The sequence below is a fragment of the Struthio camelus genome, chromosome 2 (genome assembly GCF_040807025.1).
Source record: "Struthio camelus isolate bStrCam1 chromosome 2, bStrCam1.hap1, whole genome shotgun sequence".
NCBI classification, from domain to species: domain Eukaryota; kingdom Metazoa; phylum Chordata; class Aves; order Struthioniformes; family Struthionidae; genus Struthio; species Struthio camelus.
The window spans coordinates 22430770-22451660 of record NC_090943.1 but is presented as its reverse complement, the minus strand read 5'-3'; the positions used below and the strand labels follow the sequence as shown (position 1 = coordinate 22451660).

The window sequence follows — 20891 nt, the reverse complement described above, 5'->3', positions numbered from 1 at the left end:
GTACTGAGCTCACCGTCTGCTGTAACTGTGTACTCAGGCTCTCCTGATCATGCCCTCCCTCTTATTAGGAGCACCTTAACTCAAGCCCACAGTCATGCCAACAGGGCTACAGAGTTTCCAGGCTAGAGGTGGCATACATAGTAATGTGGAGGGTTGGTGCAGTACACTGCAATCTGTACATTGGACGTTCCAGTCCAAAAAGTGACTATGAATAAAATATCACTTTCCCAATAAGACTGGTCTATTCTTTATACTGAATTCCACCTAATTTTAGAGCGCATGGTGAGGTACTGGCAATTTGTGTGTAAGCTCTTTGAAAATATGCTCCATCATGCTACATGTTAGTAAGGCCCCTCTTACACATGACATTATAATATAAATATATATAATAATAATTATTATTATTACATATAAGAATGTCTATAATGGCTAGGATAGTATTTGAGGGGTAGTGGTTTTGTGTAAGAACAGTAGGATACTACTTGTGATTAATATTAGTAGTACAGCATAACTCTACTCCATGTTTTATCAGTAAATACATTTTTATAAAGCAGCTGGATATGCTGTAGCTTCAAAATCATAGCCAATACCGATATAGTCATTACCTAAATGACTATGTACATACATTGGAGACTACCAGGGAAACTGTGAAGTTAACAAATGAGCTATTAAAGAAGGGCATATTCGCACAGAGACTCTGAAAATGTTATCACAAATTCTGTTTCTCTGATGTTTAAATCTATGTAATGCAAATTCATAAGTACTAAGAGTACATAAGTCTCTATTGTAGATGTGGTTATACCTGAACATACACATTTTTCCAGTCTGGCAATGTTTCATCTGTAAGAGAGATTTTCATGCACTTTTACCCTGAGCAGCATTACCACAAAGCTAAGTCCATGCCAGGAACACTGCCAACTTAATATATTAGAATTTCTGTATTGATAAAGCTGTGTAGATACCTTCACCCTTGTGATAGTCTGGCCAGCTAGCTAAAAAATCATGACTTCTGAATGCTCATTCGTAGTGTGTCTAATTGCTACCACATGTCCTAGCAGCAAACACTCATTTTATAATAAATCACTCCTATATAAGAAGCAATTTCTAGTTTAATTTTCTATCTATCTCTTTGTGACAAATGCAGTGGTTTAACATAAAAAAATCATTCATCCAGTTCAGAACGAGAAAAAAGCGCAAAGCTGAGTTTTCTTCATGTGAAAACAGTATTATCTTTGGGCTGATTGCTGCTATTTAGGTCACCTATATCCCTGGTTTTGCTAGTATAGCTGTGTCAGTCAGGAGTGTTAATAAGATCTGCATCACATCCCTCTAAGATGTATATCTTGCTGAACAATGAATTTAAATTGAGGCTTTTTCCCATCTGATCAAAAGGTAGGAGTAAAAAGGGATGACATGGCTCTTGAAAGAAAAAAGCAAAGTTTTATTTACCAATTCCATGTTGCACAATGTAATTCTTTGTTTTTGTGTCATTTGCTCTTGGTTCTATGTCACTTTCAATAGAGGAAAGTTTCTAACGGAGAAGAAATAACAGAACTTCAAATATTTTCCCTCCATTTTCCAGTAAAACTTTTTCATAATTCTGATCTCAAGGGTAGAGATGTTGTTAATCGCTGGATAACACACACGTTTCCATTTTCCATCGTGAAAAGTGTATGTGTAAGTATCAAAATTTTTATGAGATACAAAACTATCACAATGGAAACCTTGGGTAAACCTTAAGTTTAGATAGTAGGTAACATTGTATCTCATTATTTTGTGAACCTCAATGGTTAATATATGCTGTAGTGAGATAAACAATATTCAGAAATTATCTACAGTGTGTTCACAAAGACTCAGCATAACTGTCCCCTTTTGAACTATTTTAAAATATTTTTACATGTATTTGCTCCTGTTAAAGTCAACGTTACAGTTCCCAGGGGCCAGGACAAGACTCTTTATTCATGACAATTCTTTGAGCTTTTTTTTGACGTTTTTCCTGTTTCCAAAGAAGCTAACGCAACTTTAATTAGAGACATAACATAATAATACGAAATCAAGGAAGGTAGTCTCTGTGTATTTATCGTATATGCAATGAGAACATATTTATTACGTTTTCACTCTTTTTTTAGACAGCATTCCAGCAGGAGAGTAGTTATTTCATGTTTGTATTGTGTCCCTTTGTATTTGGGGAAAAAACAGTTATCTGCTGTTTCTGTACTGTTATTCAGCACCTAATGAGAAGCAGACTAATCCTGCACGTGTTAACAGGCTCCTTCTGCTTAAAAGGTTTACACATGAAGAAATCAGGGAAGGAGTTAGGTAGAGTTATAATTATATAGTTTTATATATAAGTATAGAGTGTAGATATAGATATAGTGCATATAGAGAGCAGATAGATAGAGCATATTGTAGGTAATAACTGCTTTTCTGAACACAAGGAAAGGAAAGCTCGGGGAGAGCTCTCCTGAGAAAGGATCGGGAAAGGATTGGTCATAAGACAAATATCATCCTCCCTGTGGGCTTAGCCTTGCCTGGAACAGCAGATGTGCTGTGATAAGCTTAACAAGATTTCTGTACCTGAACAAGTTTTTCAGTCCTTTTTTTTTTTTTTTAACCTATTTCCTTTAGTGTCTTTTTAAAAGAACTGTCAGCTGATTTGCAACAGAGTATTTTCAAAGTTGACAATACTGTTTATTGTCTCTGTGCAAAGAGAGTGAAATCAATTTCTCATGAGTATTTGAACCCTGAGGTCAATGAACTGAATTTCGATTATGGAAATTACAAGTTACGTACACTTGTTGTCATGTAAGAAAAGCATTTCTTGTATTTCATTAGTTTTTGCATTTGACATTCTGATCACTACACTAGTGTCCATGCAATACTCTACCTTAGACTAGCAGAAATCTAGGCAGGCTGTTGTCACCTGTGTTATCTGGAAGTGACGGTATTCTCATTTGCAAAGCTGAATGCTAAACGCTGAGAAAATATCAAATCAGAAGGGATTATTTTGATGGTCTTTAGAGAATGGTTAGGACTTCTGCTGAAATCCAGCATTTTTTAATATGCAGAATATGTTGTTTTGCCTTCACCAGTAACATAGTAACAATATGAATTACTCATTTAGTGTAATTTGGCCTGAAAATGAATAAAGTAGTTGATGGTGCACCAGTGTGTCATTGGTGGGAAAAATCAAAGAGTATGAAGTTGTCAAAAAAACAATTATGAGACAGATAGGTAAACTAGGAATCCTCTGCTCCTTCTGGAGAGTTGCTACTTCTCAGCAGGATGACTCACATAAATAACTGCTCCTCAGTGGGAGCCCATTAATAGCCCAACCCAGAGCATTTGCAATAAAGCAGGTCTTTCCTGATGGCCTTTCATTGGCTTAATTTACATTTGCTTGGTGCTTTGAAGTGTTTGTGCTAATACTAAATATGTTACAGTGCATGAACAGAAATTAAATCTGGAGCTTGTATATATTCATCTATTCTCAGTTGAAAGTGAATAGCTATTTAATAAACCATTAATGGCTGTATCAAGTAAAGGCTTCTGCTACCTGAATGTTACAGGCACTTTTCTAAGGTCACCTTTCTTCCTCTCTCCTTCTCCATTAACCTTGCATCCTGTGCTACATGCTTTTTATTAAAAAAAAAAAAAAAAAAAAAAGCCTGCTGCTATCCATGTGAGTGAACTGAGCTCTGAGAAAGTTAAGTAAATCCCTTCATAGGAGTTAGGCAGGGAGAGGTCTCATTCTTGAATCCTGTTCATGTTTAAGCTCAAGCTAGATATCTGCAGTCAGCACCATTAAAATTGAAGTTCCTGTGGAGCATGTACTCATGAAAGGTATCGTCAGGCTTAGGCAGTATGTGGGTGGGGGTTCATGCTTGCGATTTTGTAATGGATTCATTAATGCCTCCTAAGACCTATTTTAATCTCCGAAATTGTTGTTGTTGCTGCCTTTGTACTCTGTTTCTGTCATCTCAGCTCTTTGTCCCACTTCATGAGAAAGAGCAGAGCAGCACAGTATATAAGCTGTCCTGCCTCAAGATTTTAGGAGATACGGACAAAAGTACGGTGAATTTACCTTAAACCTCTTTGCTTCCCCCATAGATTTATTTTACTCATTGTAAGTTAAAATAGCACTTGGTTAAAATGATACATTTAATTTTCCTTTTCTCCCTATTGTTGAATAATCCCATGCAATCTATTTGTGAGAACAAGCCATGCAGGTTTTCCTTGGTCCATTAATAAAAAGTGCTGCCACACATGAATGGATGTTTGAGCTGTTATGCTGAGGTTAACCATTCCTGTTTTCTTGTATTGCCCTTCAGACAAGGCATTTAGCACTATGTAAGGACCTAGATCACCAGATCCTTCTTCTATTATTTTCCAATTTTCCTTTTTAATGTTAGTGAGGAATGCTTTGCTCGCCATCTGGTGAATAGTAAAAGACCATGTACAGTTGTTCTTACTATTATTATTTATGATTTGTTTAAAATGGTACCCATAACTCAATAGCTGTTTTCTAAGAGCAGATAAGGGGGGCAGTCCCTGACCTCACAGACCATGATGCTCTAAGAGAACCAAACAAATCCTTCAGGGAAATGGCACAACAAAACAGATGACTGTAGAAATCAACAATTTTCACTATAGGCAGCTTGGCAGACAAGCATTTTGTGAGGAAATTTAAAAGTAGAATTAAAGGAAAAGTTCCTACAAATGAGACTACAGACAAGTGTTGTATGGAGTAAGGCATGGAGGGGAACTGAAGGATCACCAGAAAGGCAAACAGCAGTGGGAATATTAGAACAAAGATGTAAGCTTGTGAAGCCAACTCACTGGTGCTCTGCTAGTGCTTATTAAATCCAGGGCTTCTGAATCACTCTGTTGCCTGCCCTCCTTGTTTCCATGCAGTGATGAGCAGAACAGCACTTTTCCTTTTATGCCATAGAGGATGCTGAGCAATCATTGTTTATTACCATGTTTGCGCTTGCTATGATACTCCAGGATGTCTAAAATAGAAATCACACCCAGGCACAAGCAGTTCTACACATGTTGACTAATTTATTGAGAGACCTTCTGACAAAGGGTGTTAAAAGCCTTCCACTCGCTTATTTGGAAGCACTGCTCACAGGCTACTGTGTGACAGAGACAGACTTGTTTTCTCCGAACGGAAGGATAACCTAAGCGACCTCTCGGTTTCAAGACGGATGGTCTTCCATCATACTTTGGTATGATATGTGTTCCATTTGGACCTAAATTAAAACATTGCAGGGTCATTTAACATCCATCTGTTACACTTTTGGTGATCTGATTCAGTTGCATAGGGTGATTCGAACCTGCCCTCCAAGCTAACGAATATGTTTATTAGCTAAACCTCAAAAGGGTTTCTGATATCTCTCAACTTGAAGCTTGCAAAAAAAAAAAAAAAAAAAAACCACCATATCCAAAGTGTGTTCAATTCAATACTTGTTGTCTGTAGGGCAGCTGTGATAGTTTTATGGGAAAATCAAAGCCAAATTCATTATGAAGGTAATTATGAACTTTAGAATGCCTGAATTAGTTTCAAGAGGAATGGTATTAGTTTTGTTTATTGAGCTAGAAATAGTAAAACATTTAGAAATGTCTGTTCATTAAGTTTATATGAGCATTCAGCTGTATGTGAAAGAGACATCTAATATCTTTTTCCAACCTGGGCTCTGGAAAATCAGGAAACTACAATACAGGAAAAGGAAATGTTCATTTACCAGCTGTGAAATGGAATGAGTAAGTCAGAAGTTACTCTGCTAGTAAGTATGCGATTCTTGTAGCTTCCACAGATGACAGTGCCGCTGAGAAGAAAGGTGGAACGCTTCACGCCGGCTTAATTGTTGGAATCCTAATACTGATCCTCATTGTGGCTGCAGCAATCCTTGTGACTGTCTACATGTACCATCATCCAACGTCAGCAGCTAGCCTCTTCTTTATAGAGGTAAGACAAAAGGAACGTGTTCTGTCAGTAGTCCTGTCATTTAGCTGGTGTCATTGAAGTCTCCAGAGCTGGACTTTCTTAACTAAATCTAGAAAGAATTCTTGGAATTATAATGTAAGGTTTGAAGAAATGTGGTTGCCTAACCACATGCTGCTGTTTTCTCTTAGCATGTTTGTCACTCTGCTTCTTCTTTAGCTGCTATGAATTCAACAATTTATTTTTCTTGTTTTTACACAGGAAATACACAAAAGATATATCACAGGTACCACTCCACCTTTCTTTCCTATCTTTCCTTTTCCTTGCTTATCATAACATTTTCCCATTAGCGTTCATGTGCATTAGCATTTTATTTTGGGGGCTGTACAATCTTCTCTTATTTTCCTGTGTAAAAATAAAATAATGTTTGCATTCATGAATTCTCCAGAAGAGCTGACTGAATGTTTGAAGCTGGAAGCTTCTGTTAGCTGCTCCATACATTCATTTGTTGAAATCTTTTAACACATGGCCTCAGAGTGTGGGAAGGATTCTTTTCACCTAATTTTAACATCCACATGTAACATCAGCTCACTTTGCTCCTTTTGTTAGTGGTAGAGAGAAACAGACTCTTTTAGACCATGATTCATCTGACCTGTTTGAGACGTGTCCTTTAACATTAGATAAATTGCCATTTTTCTCCCTTAGCTGCAGAAAACTAGCTTAGCTGCAGGCATCTATATTGTAGCTGCTGACATTTATTCAGTTCAACACCACTGTATGAGAAAGGAAAATTTTTGTAGGTGTTTGGTGCTACAAAAAATTGCAAATATCTGCTCTCACCTGTGTTTTTTCAACTCAGCAATTCCTCCATCTTATGATAAATATAGACTGCCTAAACACTCTGATTGCTCATAATCGCATTTGCAGTACTCCCTTACTTTTAAAAATATGGACACTTTTTAATGGGTTGTGCGAAAGATTTGGAACCTAGAAGATTTGGAACATTCGGTAGGGCAGTACCTAGAGATTGCTTAGGTAAAAGTCTGGAAGAGCAAGATAAATCACTGATGAAGACATTCATTCTTAGTGACAGATTTCAAAATGAGTTGTTGATCAGTATTCTAAGCTCAAGCTATTTCAGTGTCTTAAACATTTAGGAACAGGATCCAAATAATAAGATCAGTAGGTTTTTTTTCATGCATGTGTGACATTTCAAGCCAGTTCTCTGTTGCCATAGACAAACAAAACTCCACTAAAGTCCATTTACAAAAGAGAAGGATTTGTCCCCTTCTGTTTTCCGCACAGAATGAATTGCAATTCTTTTACTCTGGTAAAAACAAGTTTCTTATCTCCTATGCTTTGACTAAAAAAGTTAAGTAAATGGCAGCACCATTTTCCAGGAGAGAAAAAGGATAACTATGCCAAATTAAAACATACCTTTATTTTTTTCTCAGAGCAGTAATTTGCCTTGTTCATTTATTTCAGTCAAAATTTATATCATGTTTATCATGTAAACCATGGTGCCTTAAACAGTTCTGGTAAACCCATTCCACTAAATTCAGTCCTTATGTGCTGTAAGTCAATCTGTGCAGTCAAAGCTAAAAAGTCTTTTAGCAAGCAACGTAGGCTATTAGAAAAACCTAGAGAAACAGAATCTTTCTGCTTAAAAGAGGCAGGAAGAAGTGAATAAGGACAGGAAGAATTGGTCAAAACCAAAGTTATGCAAAATGTGCTATAAACTACATCCTTTCTTGGTTACTAGGAAGAACGTTGTACTTGTGAAGAATCGTCCATTTAGCCAGAATTAGAAAAAGTACAGGCATGCATTCTGTGCCACGAAGGGGTGGGCTTTCCTTGTGACTGATACAAACAGTATCAGAAAGGCATTTCAGAACATCTCCACAAATTCCAAAACTTCTGCACCATTGTTGGTATCTTAAGTACAGAAAAAGAGAGTAAGACGATCCATTCTGGAACTAAAGTTGCTTTTCAGAAGTGTAATCATCTCATTTCCAAAACAGAAAGTACAAATAGTTTGAGCAATTCAAGAAAGAAACAGTAAAATACATTCTTTTTCCCATATTCATTTGATATATGATATACCTATGATATCCAATATAAAGAGGAGAGTATATCATCTCAGACCTGCATTTTGAAACTGAAGAACAAAACGAAAAAGTAACAGGTATAAATATGTCACTTTTACAAAAGAATTCCTTATTGTATTGGTGAGATGAAGAAAAAGGAGGAGTATTTATGAGTAAGCTGTTATTAGCTAACATAGTACCACACACACCACAGCAGACAAGTTGTATTATTTGTGGGAAATGCATGAAATGTGGATCTGGACATTACCATTCTGGGGAGGGAGCTCAAGAGAGTTGCCGTGAACTTGGTCATATAATGAGGACAAGGACATAAATATTTCAGAAAATATTATTATTTTGTATGAATCTTGTGATTAATAAAGTTGTACAATTAAAACAAGATGTAACAGATGCACAGGCAGCTGCCTCATGCATTTGTCTGAAAAACTAATAGTATTGTATAATTTTCCATCAAGTATCAATTCTTAAGAAGAACTACTCATTTACACTGGCTTGAGTTACAGTGTTATCTCTTCAGTCTAAACACGAAGCTGAAGCCAGGTTCAGTCTCCTTTGTCAGCCAAATCAATATCTGTATCAGATTCTCCAGTATCAATAATTAAAATAAAGCTAAGGCTAGGTGAAATAAAGGAAGTGGACCTACTTCATTTCTGTTTATTTTAAAAGAGTTACTTTATAGAAGTGTCCCTATACAACATCATTTTGACATTAAACATGCATTTTTCAAAAAGGTAACCCAACTAAACAAATAGAAAAATTTCTCTCTGCATTTAACATTTTAGGGTATTGTCATGATTCTGTAGGTAACACATCATTTTCAGTTAGATTCTGGCTTTTTTTAGGGTAAGTGCTCTGTAACAAATTTTTAATTGATTTGTTTTGTAACCGTAACTGGTTATTGAACAGAGGAAAGGATAATAATCTGATCACAGATCTGAGGATTTAAGCCTCCCTCTCCCTTGAGATCTCTGTATATACCATTCAATATGCACAACCACCTTACTCAGGTTTTCTTGCACATGCATCCCCAATCCCAGTCATGATGCCCTTCATGTTTGCTATCATCTAGTCCCTTTTCTCAGTGAGCTTGCGAGATAAATGCACACAAATTTAACCACACTGGTTTTTTTGCACTGACCAGTGCAACCGACAGTAACACTTCTGATTTCCTGAGTTCACTACTTGATCTAAGTAAGTAACATGCAAAAGCCAGGAAAAATGCCATTTATTCAGAAAGTAACCGTTGTCTTAGAAAAGAGGAACATAATTCTGTGATTTTTTTTTTCCCTCAAGTCTGAAGAAATTGTTTCTTGTAGCGGTTTTGTTCACAGTTGTTGAGCCAATATATCACTTGAAAAGAGTGCCATCCAAATAGTTCAACACTTTTTCAAAAACAGTTCCCCTTTTTGTTATTGTGTAGAAGATTCAAATTGAAATGTGGTGTTTCTTTCACTGCTTCTTCCACTCCCCAAACTATTGAACATATGTTTCATTGTTCAAGTTGGACTGTTCTTTGATGACCTAAAGACAGAACTAATTATGAACTTTTAAGCAAGGGAGTTCCAATCAAAGTTCCAATGAGTGCAAACCCTTTCTAAAAACCGATTGTATGTGTTGGGTAAAGATTAACTTGCAGTGCGACAGAGGAGATATTGTATGCCTTGGTCATCTTTTTTTTTCCCCCAATTATTCCTGTGGCATTTTCTATCCTTCAGATATGTTTTTTGTTTACAATAATGTTCTCTCTTGAATCAAGTTACACACGTGCTTTTAGCTTGAGGAATTCTGCCTCCTGAGAATGAGAAACAGAGCATCAAAGTACAGTTTCTACTTCCTTGCACAGATTTTTGAAAAGTAGCATACATGTTAAAGAGTAGTACCCTTTGTGTCTTTTTCAACAAAGCTGAAGCTTATACTAAAAATCTTAAATGCAGCAAAATTAATGAACTATGGAAATAGCTAGCTCTAACACAATTAGAAAATAATTAATATAATCACTAAGCTATGTAGTGTAAAATAAATTTGCATTCAGGATTTGAGGTCTGTTGGACAAGAAGCCAGGCCTGATGTCCCAACTGTAGGATACTGCATTTGTGTGAATACAAGAGCACATAAAAATTAGATTAAATAGAATTGTTTGCTATTTAATGGTTAAATATGAGCAAAAGAGATGTGTATGTATGGAGCTGAATCTGGACGGGGGTAAATTTGTTCCCAGCTGAGTCAGATGGATTTGCTCAAATTTAGTCCAAGTTCCAGGCCAAACAGCAACCTTAGTAGTCTTTTAGCTTCTACTTCTTCCCTTCTTTTTCTTCATCATCTTTTTTTCTTTTATTTTTTAACCTTTATTGATATGCATTTGTGTAGGAACTTTAGCAGTGATAGCAATTAATGTACAAGGAAAATTTGGCAAATTAAAGTGCAAGGCATAAGGCAGACTCTCTTTTGCCTGTTTACACCAGCTACGTGTGGACCAAAGGGTTGCACATGACATTAGAAATTTTCACATGCATGTTCTTACACCATCCTCTTTGTGTGCCTTTGTCTTACCTTTTTTACTTATATTTTGGTCCAAGGTCCTTTTAAAGTTTGAATCAGCTGCTTACCACAGCTGTCCTCCTGTTGCTCTGCCTTTGGGAAACCAAGGCAACATGATCTGACCACATCTGAGAAGTCTGCAGAGGAAATCTTGGCCAGTGTGAAGACAAGGAGTCAGCAGTTGTAATGTCTTTTCTCAGCTGGAAAAAGAGATAGTGTTGCCAAACATGTTTATGTAAGGCCCAACAACAGCAGAAGAAAATCTTTCTGTGACAATTCTCCCATGGGTAGAATATATAGGGGTAGAGTGCGCCTAACCAAACATTGCAAGTTAAGACTGTCTTAACCTCAGGCGAAGAGCCAAACCAGCTTGAGAAGTAGAGAACTGGTATCCATTCTCTTGTATTCAACTTACGGGTACAAAAAAAAAAGTCTTTCCATGTTGTAAACACATGTAGCCTCTGAAGCTATAGGAATATGAGCAACTTCAGAGGCTGTGATATCTTAAGAGTGAGGATCATACACTGACAGAGAAGTATGCGTATTTCTGCTCACAAGTAATCAACCTTTTGACTGAAGATCCCATTTTAAAAATTGCTGCCCTTACCTTCATTTCCCACCCTCTCTGGAGGTTCCTCAGATCTTTATTTGTGCTGATTTCAGCTGCCTAGAAATATGGATGTGCGCTCACACACACACACGCGCGCGCACACACACACACACTTGCACATATGGGTGTCTTTTTTAGTTGTTTATTTTACTTCATTTTGGATAATTTCATGGATCTGGTTTTGTAACTGGCCGCACAGAGAGCTGAGTTGGTGCTATTTAGCAGGGGGTGACCTCAGGGAGAGAAGAGGGAGGAAGGAAGGAGCAGCTGTAGATCTTCAACAAATAAAATAATAGTGCATAATCAGACCCTGGGAGATGCACCTTGACTCTTCCTGAAATAGCTTGAACTATGTCTCTATTAATAAATTAAATATGCCCAGGGCTGTTCTTTAGCATGGAGAGCAACCAGCATGGAAGGGTCTACACCATTTAACTCTGTCAGCCTCACAGTAAGGTGACTGCATGCAGACTAACTGTTAGCATGAACTGAGGATGGTTCCCAAATCCTGAGATGTACCTGGGGTTCTCTGAGAAAGCATTAGTCTTTGGGTATTTTTCTAAGAATTGAGCTGCACAGATGATTGTATTGCATTGTGTGGAAACATGCACTGGCACTGTTGAATTTTGCTCAGATCTAGCATTAGATTTTCCTGAGATTTTGACCCTCTGTTCCTCTGTTGTCTGCTTGGAGGAAGGAAATAGAAGGAAAAAGTAGTCAAAGAAGCTGGAGATAGTTCTTGTGTTTCAGACAGGTAATGGGCATTTCTGGCTCATTGTTATGCATCACTTCACAAATAAGAGTTATCATTTAACAGACATCCCTGCATTTCATACAGCATATCCAGGTTTCTGCATTAATATCATAGATGCAATGTATTTCTTCAAACAAATGCAAACTAAATAGGAGATAGAGTGAAAAAGAAAGAAGGAATTAAAAAAAAAGTCAGATCCTCAACTGGCTTAGACAGGTGATGAGGCTCACAGAGCTGTGCTGATTTCATTTGGGGTAAGGCCCATTTTTTTATTAGACACATTTTAAAGGGGATTATGCTTTTATTTGAAAATGGCTTGACACAGTCATCAGTTTAATTTGTCCAGAAGTTAGAGGTGAATTATGTTCTATGAAGATGATGAGTAAAAAGAAGGGAACATTTGTTTCAAAGTTCTGCAGTGTCCTGGCATTTTGGATGCTGTCATTGATCTCATTGTCATTGCCTTGCACTGATAGTTATGTTATTTTTTCCAAAGCTTATCCAGCTCAGCAGGAACCAGCAGCTCAGCAAGGGAAACCTAAATCATCCACTGGGGAAAAGCCTTAAAATAAATAATTAACACTGACGATAAAAGTCAAAGGCGGGGAGGAAGGAGGTGTTCTGTCTCTCATCTGTCAGCAGCCAGCTACTTGTATGATCCTTAGACTGCAGAAATGTTGTTGTATTAAGAAGTGTTCTAAATCACAAAGAGATGCTTCAAACTAGCGCTTCTGTCAAATCAAAGAGAAAAATAAATGAAGCTGGTAAATGATCCTATTGAATTTTACCGTCTGAGGCTATCTGTATTTCTGAACAGTTTCTGCTAAATATCCACGGTGGTGTCAGGCAAATGGTATTTTCTTTTCCCTAACAATACATGTCAGAGGTGCAGTCTCAGATATTTGAAGCCCTGTCTGTCTCTGACTGGAATTCGCCAAATAAACTGGGTGTCTGTAGAAGGGATTAAGGACGTGCACAGATTGTAAGTTCCTAAACAGTATTTCAGGTAACTCTTAGCACATAAACGCATATTATGGGCAAGGTAGGTAGTAGTAAGGAAAGCCTTCCTCTTCATGAGACAGTAGAAAGCCTAGCTACCCAGGCAGATTAATAGTGGCCTAGTGTAATCAGACTAATGGATCTTGCTGGTATCAGGTTAGCACATGTTCATTTAGCAACAGACCTTCCAAAATTTTCCCCTCTTTTCTTAATTCGTCTATGTAAGTCTATACAATTTGTCCAGGGCTGTGACACTTAATTCTGAGTTTGGAGGGCTCTATATTTACATATTTCTTGTTATGAGGGTTGAACATGAGTTGTTGACAAAGTATGGTTAAAGAATACAACTTTTAAATAGATTGAAATATTCTTAAATTAGATAAAGAACTGGACATATGAATATGTCCAGTGAATATGTGAGTGTGTAAGACATAACCTTCAGTTGAAACAGTGAAACAGTCCTCTGAAAATTTAACAGAATTGAAATACAGGAAAATACTAAATAGAGAAGACAAAATCACATTAGAATATTCAGCCCAAAAGATACTGAATACCTTTAGCTTTTGTGCAATTTAGTGGGAAATCAAGTTTGCTAGGGATCTCTGGAGAGTCTTTCAGGATTTTGAAAGACTGAGCTTCTCATGTAAATCAAGTAACAATTTATATAAGCTAAGTGTGAAAGGAGAATCTGTCTGTGTGTGTCTTAGTGAAATCTCCTGTTCAAATTTGCAGCTGAATGGGCATGAAGTGTTGAGTCATACACTTTGGGATTTGATAGTGGTTGAAATACATAGAAAAGAAAGTTTTGATAATCGTTTAGATCTTCAGTATAAGCAGAGGGGGAAGATGAGAGAAGGGCAGAATTTTAATGGTGATTTTCCTTCACTGTCTTCTGACGTTGGAGATCTGTATAGAATTGTGAATGAACTGTAGAGGAAAGAATGCAAGAACATCAAAACATTTAATATATGTTGCCAAGTTCCTCCTATTCATCACTGATCTAACCTTGTTTTCATGCAGATACATAAAAGGAAATGTAAAAAAAAAAAAAAATCCTTAGAGTTGCTGCAGCTAACAAAATATAATTATTGCCATTGCCTTTAGTGAATTACCATCTCAGGTGAAAAATATTGTTCAACTGACAGAGACTTTGAGTAGAGTATATCCTTATAATGTGTTGCATCAGAATGTCTCTCAGTTCCTTAGAAAGAAGCAGGGACTCAATCTTCAAATTCCAACATTTCAATACTACTTGATATAACTGTTTTTTGTCAGTCCTCCCATAATTGATCTTCTGTGCTGCTTATCCCATACTTTTTATTTTTCTGTGATATACGCCATGTAGACCTCTTTTCTTATTTAGGTGTACTCAGTTCATTTCATTCTTCTCATGTATTTTAAAAACCTAACTAAAAAATCTTGCATTAATTTCGTACCATTTTTCTTCACTGGAAGTCTAAATTGATCGCTTCCTTTGTTTCAAGATGGTATTGATTAGAGACATTGATTGCTTTGCAGTCTGTCAGTGTAGAAGTATATAAATTTTACTGAATTTTTCCTCTTTACTGAACTGGAGCTGACTGTTCAGTTCAAAACTGCGTGCTGTGTTGCTTTAGAGTTATGTCATTGATGATCTTGTGGCTAACAGTAGATGGGAGTCTTGCTGGCAATAGAAAATACAGGAAGAAAGAATTACATCACTTCACTTTGATATGTACCTGGACAATGAATCGAGCCTTTTAACCTAAAAACTATTGGCTTCTTTTCCTTTTCTTCCCCTGAAGTATAGTCAAGTTTACTAGAAATTTCTGTGTTAAGTTCCAAAAATATAGTAACATGCATACAGAAGGCATTAAGCTCTCTGGGAATCTCCCGTATTCTTCTTGACTTGAGCCATGTTTGTCCTTTTGCTTAATGAAGTTACTGTTTGGCAAGAAATCAGATGATTTAAAGCTGACAAATGACTTTAAAAAATTAATAGACTGCAGCACTGAAAACCGTCTTCAGATCAGCACAATTTAGCTTTGCTTAGACAGCATTCAGTTAAGTGCAGTCAGATATGTGCTGGGCCTTTTCTTTGGTCACCTCTCGATGAAATCACACTATTTTGATTGATAAAAGAGGTCATATAACCCTCAAGATTCGCTCATGTTAAAAGATGACAGAAGAAGAACACAGTCAACTGCAAAGAAAGCTGGAGATTATTCAGGGCAACAATAACCAGCAGATACTCCGCTCTCCTCTCTCTAGTACTTGGAGGTGAAATCCTTTCTCTTTTGTAATTCTTTCTCACAGTAAGACAAATAGTGTCCATTCTGCCCCTGCTCCAAGATTTATATAAGATGCTTATTCCAGCCTTAGTATTGTTGTAGGAAGTCAAATATACTGCCTAGTCACCAGCAGTGGAGTAGACAGCACAGTGTAAGAAATTTGAAAGGTAAATCTCAATTTCCAGGATTATCTGCCCCTACTGATTTCCTGCATTTTGTCTTATTGTTCTTCAACAGGAACTAACTTTTTTTTAAATGTATATCGTAAGTGATTCTTCTGCATCCCGAAGTATACATTGTCTTGGTCATGTAAGGTTACAGGTGCTTTCCTCCAACTCATTTGCTTAAAATAATGAACCCAATGGCAGCCTCAGTAATATGAAAAAAAGCCTACTCCTGCTTTCCTGCTTTGTAATACTCTGAAAGTGTTGCACTTTGAAACTCTGAAAGGAAGCAGAAGTTACCAACTCACCACCCACAGCTCAGAGGATTTCCTCTGAGGTTTCTAATTCCAGAGAAGGAAACATATTTTTTCCAGTTAGATTGTACGGCAAAACTAAGGGATTAGTTTAAATACCTAGCTTGCTTTCTCCTTGCTTTTTGGGGGGAGGTGTAGAAGGGGTGGTTGTGTGGGGCAGACTGCGTTAGGCTTTCCTTGAGCTGCTTTAGTAGCTCAAGGAAGTTTGAACCTCCAAAAGTAATTAAGTTAGTTTTGGTTGTATCAATTAAAACTGTAATGTATCTAGAGCTTTTTGGGTCAAAAGCCAAGTCAATGAATGGATAGCTTCTCTCTGCTCTCTTTTAAGACTGGCAACTTCTTACAATACCCGCATACAAAAAGTTGAAAACAAGCAGTGTGTCATTAAGACTGGAAAATCTCACCTCAGGCATGAAGCGAGACCACACAAAAGCTGCAATTTTAATATTTAGAGATGACCTTCAAATCTATTGGCTTATTTCTGGATCAACAGCTAATGCTTACATTGTATCCCATTGTATCAATAGAATTGGTACATATCTATTCCGCGTTTCATCACCATGAAAAGCCAATTAAAAAGGATAGCCAAAAATGATAGAATTGGTTTGGGACAGCAATGTACCAAGGAAGTAGAAACTAATCTTAGGTACATTTAAAAGGAAATTAGAGAGCATCGTAATAGATGAAAGCTCAGTTCACCCTTACGTGCTGCCATCTGAGACTGTTTCTAATTATTTTTAGATACCAGTTTTCCATTGGTTTTTCATCAGAGACCTCTCAAGTCAAATCTTTTTCTCATTTATACTAGTGTAAATCTGGAATAACTCGTTTTCATTTAATTGAATTAGTCTTCGTTTACTTTAGTGAATCAGGGAACATTAGCATTAACCAAACTCGCTTTTTCATTAGCATTAACCAAACCATCCTTCTTAATTTTGAAACCGCTCTGAATCAAGCTTAGGTAGAAAAAAGTCTCCAAAGTTGGAGTAGAGTAAGTTTTCTTATTAGGAAAAGCACATCCATTAAAGAGGACAGTGCTCTGCCTTCCAGCTTTGTAAGAAGATGTTTCATTGAAAGGCCTTGGATTTTAAATTACCTGCCAAACAGAATTTAGCTCTGGATGCCTCAGAAGCAACCTGACCCTACAACAGGAGAAAAAAAAAAAACGGCGCTTTTATATTGTGTCTTCCTAACAGTGATCACCTTGGAAGACTTTGTGTGTACCCTGAGGCAGCTGTGTGGTTTGTTGGTAACAGGATTTAAACCCTCAAGTTCTTTTAGTGGCCCCTGTCCAGTAGCACAGTAAGTCTCAGTACAGTATCGTGGCTGCAGGTGTTCTGTGATCCCCAGAGCTGCTTCTCAGTAGCATGAAATATCCTGAGCAATCAGAAGCCAATAAAAATGGGATACTTTGGTGCCAGCAAATGAAATACCATGTTTATTTTCAGAAGAAAGATGGTAAAGTAAAATTGGTTTGGTTAGCGGGCAATTTTCCACACTTTCAAATAGTAAGCAACAAGTCATTTATGATGCAACCTTGAAGCTTTTTCACTGTCAATGAAAATATAAGCTGTAATTGGTCTTCGTTGTTTCTCCTCTCATTTTCCTCCAGTGTTTCTACATAGCTTGCTGTATCTTCTGGTTCTTCTTCCAGGGATACTGTAACTGTAGTCAGAAGAGAGAACAATAAATAACAACATATTTAGCAGCCACATTTTTAAATAATGAATAAGCATTTTAGGAGAGCTTTTTTGCTAACTGACTTCAAGAAAGAGTTGAGTGTCTTGCTTTCCTGCAGCCCGTTCTCTTTGACAGAATCTCAGCTTCGTCACCTAAATTCTGAGCCACCCCAGACATTAGTTAGTTTGAAAAGACAGGATTTCTAAAACACTCTTCCTTGCTGGAGACATTACAGTCATACAGGAATTGTTTTACCTGCCCTTGAAATGATTAATTTCTTTTCTCTGTGTGTTAATTGCTTTTAAAGCAGTCACCAAAGATACTAATGAAAATTGGTTAGGACCTCTTATGACCTTTGTACTAAAAGGTCATGAGTATTTAAATGAAAGGGGTGCTTTCATTTGAATCATCAAAGTAAACAACTCAGAATGATGTGACTTGAGATAGAAAGTCCTTCCTCTGGCAATCCATAATAAGCGTGCCAGAATTTTGTCCTAAATAATTAAAATAGTCTAGTTGCAGTGGACACTGATGCACATTACTGCATGGAGTAGACTACATTAGCAGTTCCTGTGCAGAGGTAGTAAGGAAGAGCTGTGGACAGATCATTTAGAAGATAAAGCTATGTCAGCATAGCTTTACATAACAAAATTCACAGATACACTAGTCAACAGCTTTGGACAGGAACTAGTTCATCCTCTTCATTTCGAGGAGTAGTGGTGATTATTTAAGCCTTTGAGAACAGCCAGCACTTGCCAATTTAGAAAGATGGATTAATTGCTCTAGTTCTTGTTGCTGAGCCGTGCTTCTCCATTCCTGTAACAACTACATGGAGTGGATTTTAGCATGTGAGAAACTGAAATTACAGGGCACCGTTAAAGTTTTTTGTTATTACTTTATTGTTGCACCTTTCATATTCTGAAAGTTTATTTTCTTGTTGTTGCTGTTTTAGCGGCGTCCAAGCAGATGGCCAGCAATGAAATTCAGACGAGGATCTGGACATCCTGCATATGCTGAAGTGGAACCAGTTGGAGAAAAAGAAGGCTTCATTGTATCGGAGCAGTGCTAAAACTTCTAGGACAGAACACCAGTACTGGCCTACAGGTGTAAGACATTTACTTTGCCTCTCTTTAAAGAAAAGGAGCCCTAAGCTGCTGTAGCCTGATGGAAAGAAGATTTTGGATAAGCTTTGTCCAAGAAGAAAAACTATCTAAGATACCAGATTACCACTGCACAGTAGTTTTTGTTAGTGGACTGAGATAAAACGGTTCTTGCAGAATGCTTGTCAGTGGACACCTACGGTATCAGAACTATGGCACAAGTGCCATGTTATTGGCTTTAGGTATGGGGATGCATAGTAATCAAAAATATAATAAAGCTTTGGTGCACAAGGGTGTTACCCTTTGGTTCAAGTGTTCTTCTCTGGTATCTCAAAGACTGAGTGACAAATCTGTAACCCTTTCAGTGCAAAGAGCACTGAGCATTGATCACAGGTGATTGAGAAAAGTAGCTCAATGCAGGTTAAGGAAAAAAAAAAAAAAGGAATTTTCTAATACTTCTACAAATGAATGTGGAAAAACACTCGCTTTTCAATTCTAAATTCACCTACCCACATAAGTGAGTGAGTCACAATGTATATGCTTTCCAGGAGAAGTACAATGTTTCTTGTACATTGCTGAATACTGTCCTTCTAAACAACTCATGATAAGTCAACACAAGCTGGTAGGAGGTGAAAGTAACAGTTTTCACAATGGTGAAAATATGTTGTTTCAAGGGAGTCCACAGTGAAGTTGTGCTGATTTTCAGTTTCAATGGTCACTAAAAATTAATTATCAGGTTTGTTTTTAAGGGATATCTTTCATTTCTGAGCAGCAGAACAGGCTGAAGTGAAGGCAACATATGCTTTTAGCTGGCAGAGATCTTATGGATGATTTCTCAGGCAATGTGATGAGAAAAATGTTAAGATTTTTAAACAAATGGGTTTCTATCCCTTGCCATTTCATCATGAGTCTTTCCAGAGAAGCACCACAGACTTCAGTGCACCCCTCCCAAAGATCCAAATACAAGTGTTATTGAACCCTGCTGATTCATACAGTAATTTTGTTTAATGCACATAGTAGTTGCATAAATATATATAAAAATATATTTTTTTTTATAGCTAACACAAGGCAGGCTCTTGTGACTGTTAAGACTGCATTTTTGTCATCCAGACAAAGGAAATGGATTGCATTACTGCATATTTCCACTGAGTTGTAAAATAATCCTTAATATTAGAATATTTTTATGTTGTTTAGGGAAAGTGGTTCATGTAGTTGCAGTGCCATAACCTTTCTGCCTATTGGAACCACCCTTTCTTTAATATTGACCCTTTCCCTCCCTGACTAGGGAAAGATAAGGCTATAAATTCACAGCATCAAAAAAGTTACTCCTTCAGTGGAAGGGGTTAATAAACACTGAGACCCAGATCTTCCATGAGGAGTGGGAACCTAAACACTTTGATGATTTGGGCCTCAGCTATTAAAATATTAAATTCAGGTATTGTATGTACATTTCATTGTAGTCATTGACTACCAAATTTTTTACATATGGTACAAATAGAGGCACTTGAATCATTTTGAAGTAAAGTATTCAACATTTGCAGTTTCTCAAGCAGTTAAAACAAGTTGTAGATACCACCTTAATAATACATTTATTTACATTTCTTGTCAATACTTGTATGGTCTAAATTTGTTACTTAATTCTGTTTAAAAAATAACATAATTTTTACTTGTTATTTTGTTCAGTAAATAATACAATACTGTAATTTCTGTATTCTTTTATTTTGTGTAACACACTCTTTTTTCAACTGTTTTAAATCATCTAGTGTGAGATTTAAATTGTTCAAACCTAACTGGTATTAATTTGAAGGTACTAACAATCACGTTGTCTTGAAGCCTGGTGAAAATCCTGCAGCAAGCATTCTCGGTTCGTGTGGTTCTGCTGAGCCCGATTTCTATAAGGCTGGGTTAAATCGCAGGCTGTTAATTCCAATAGCAATAACCAAATGTATGCACATATATATCTGATGACACTCATTTTTTTTATTAAATAAAAAGATAACAGTGCACATCATTTAGATACATATTTGGTGTCCAATACTTATCATTAGTTTTCTAGGGATGTTGGAAGTCATCAGCTAGGGTCGATTGGGCAAATAAAGCAATTCTAGAGCTTCCTTTTGAAATATGCTGGTATCCTCTTTGAAATAATTGCTATTTCAGAGCACATCTTGGCAAATTATACTAAAAAATATACTGAAATCTACACAATACTGTAATAAGTTTAAGGGATATTTCATACGAGTAATGAGTATTTATATTATCGTGGGTTTACAGGTCTGCACTTTGTCTGATTCACTCATGTTTTTCACATGGTTTTACCCATGTATGTAATACATGTCATACAATGAAGCTGGCTGAATATTTGTAACATTGTTTGACAAATACGATGACAATTTTCAAATTCATG

At 36.8% G+C, this 20891-nt stretch overlaps 1 protein-coding gene across 3 annotated transcripts in view; it reads left to right on the top strand.

Moving 5' to 3' along the window:
• The window catches only part of PLXDC2 (plexin domain containing 2), a 276014-nt gene extending 255507 nt beyond the window's left edge, over nucleotides 1-20507 (top strand). For all 3 annotated transcript variants that reach the window (XM_068934616.1, XM_068934615.1, XM_068934617.1), the window contains 2 exons: nucleotides 5811-5971; nucleotides 18337-20507. In XM_068934616.1, coding sequence (XP_068790717.1) covers nucleotides 5811-5971; nucleotides 18337-18453 — 278 coding nt within the window. In that variant the 3' untranslated portion in view covers nucleotides 18454-20507. The remainder of the gene's footprint in view (nucleotides 1-5810; nucleotides 5972-18336) is intronic.
• The last annotated feature ends 384 nt before the right edge of the window (nucleotides 20508-20891 follow it).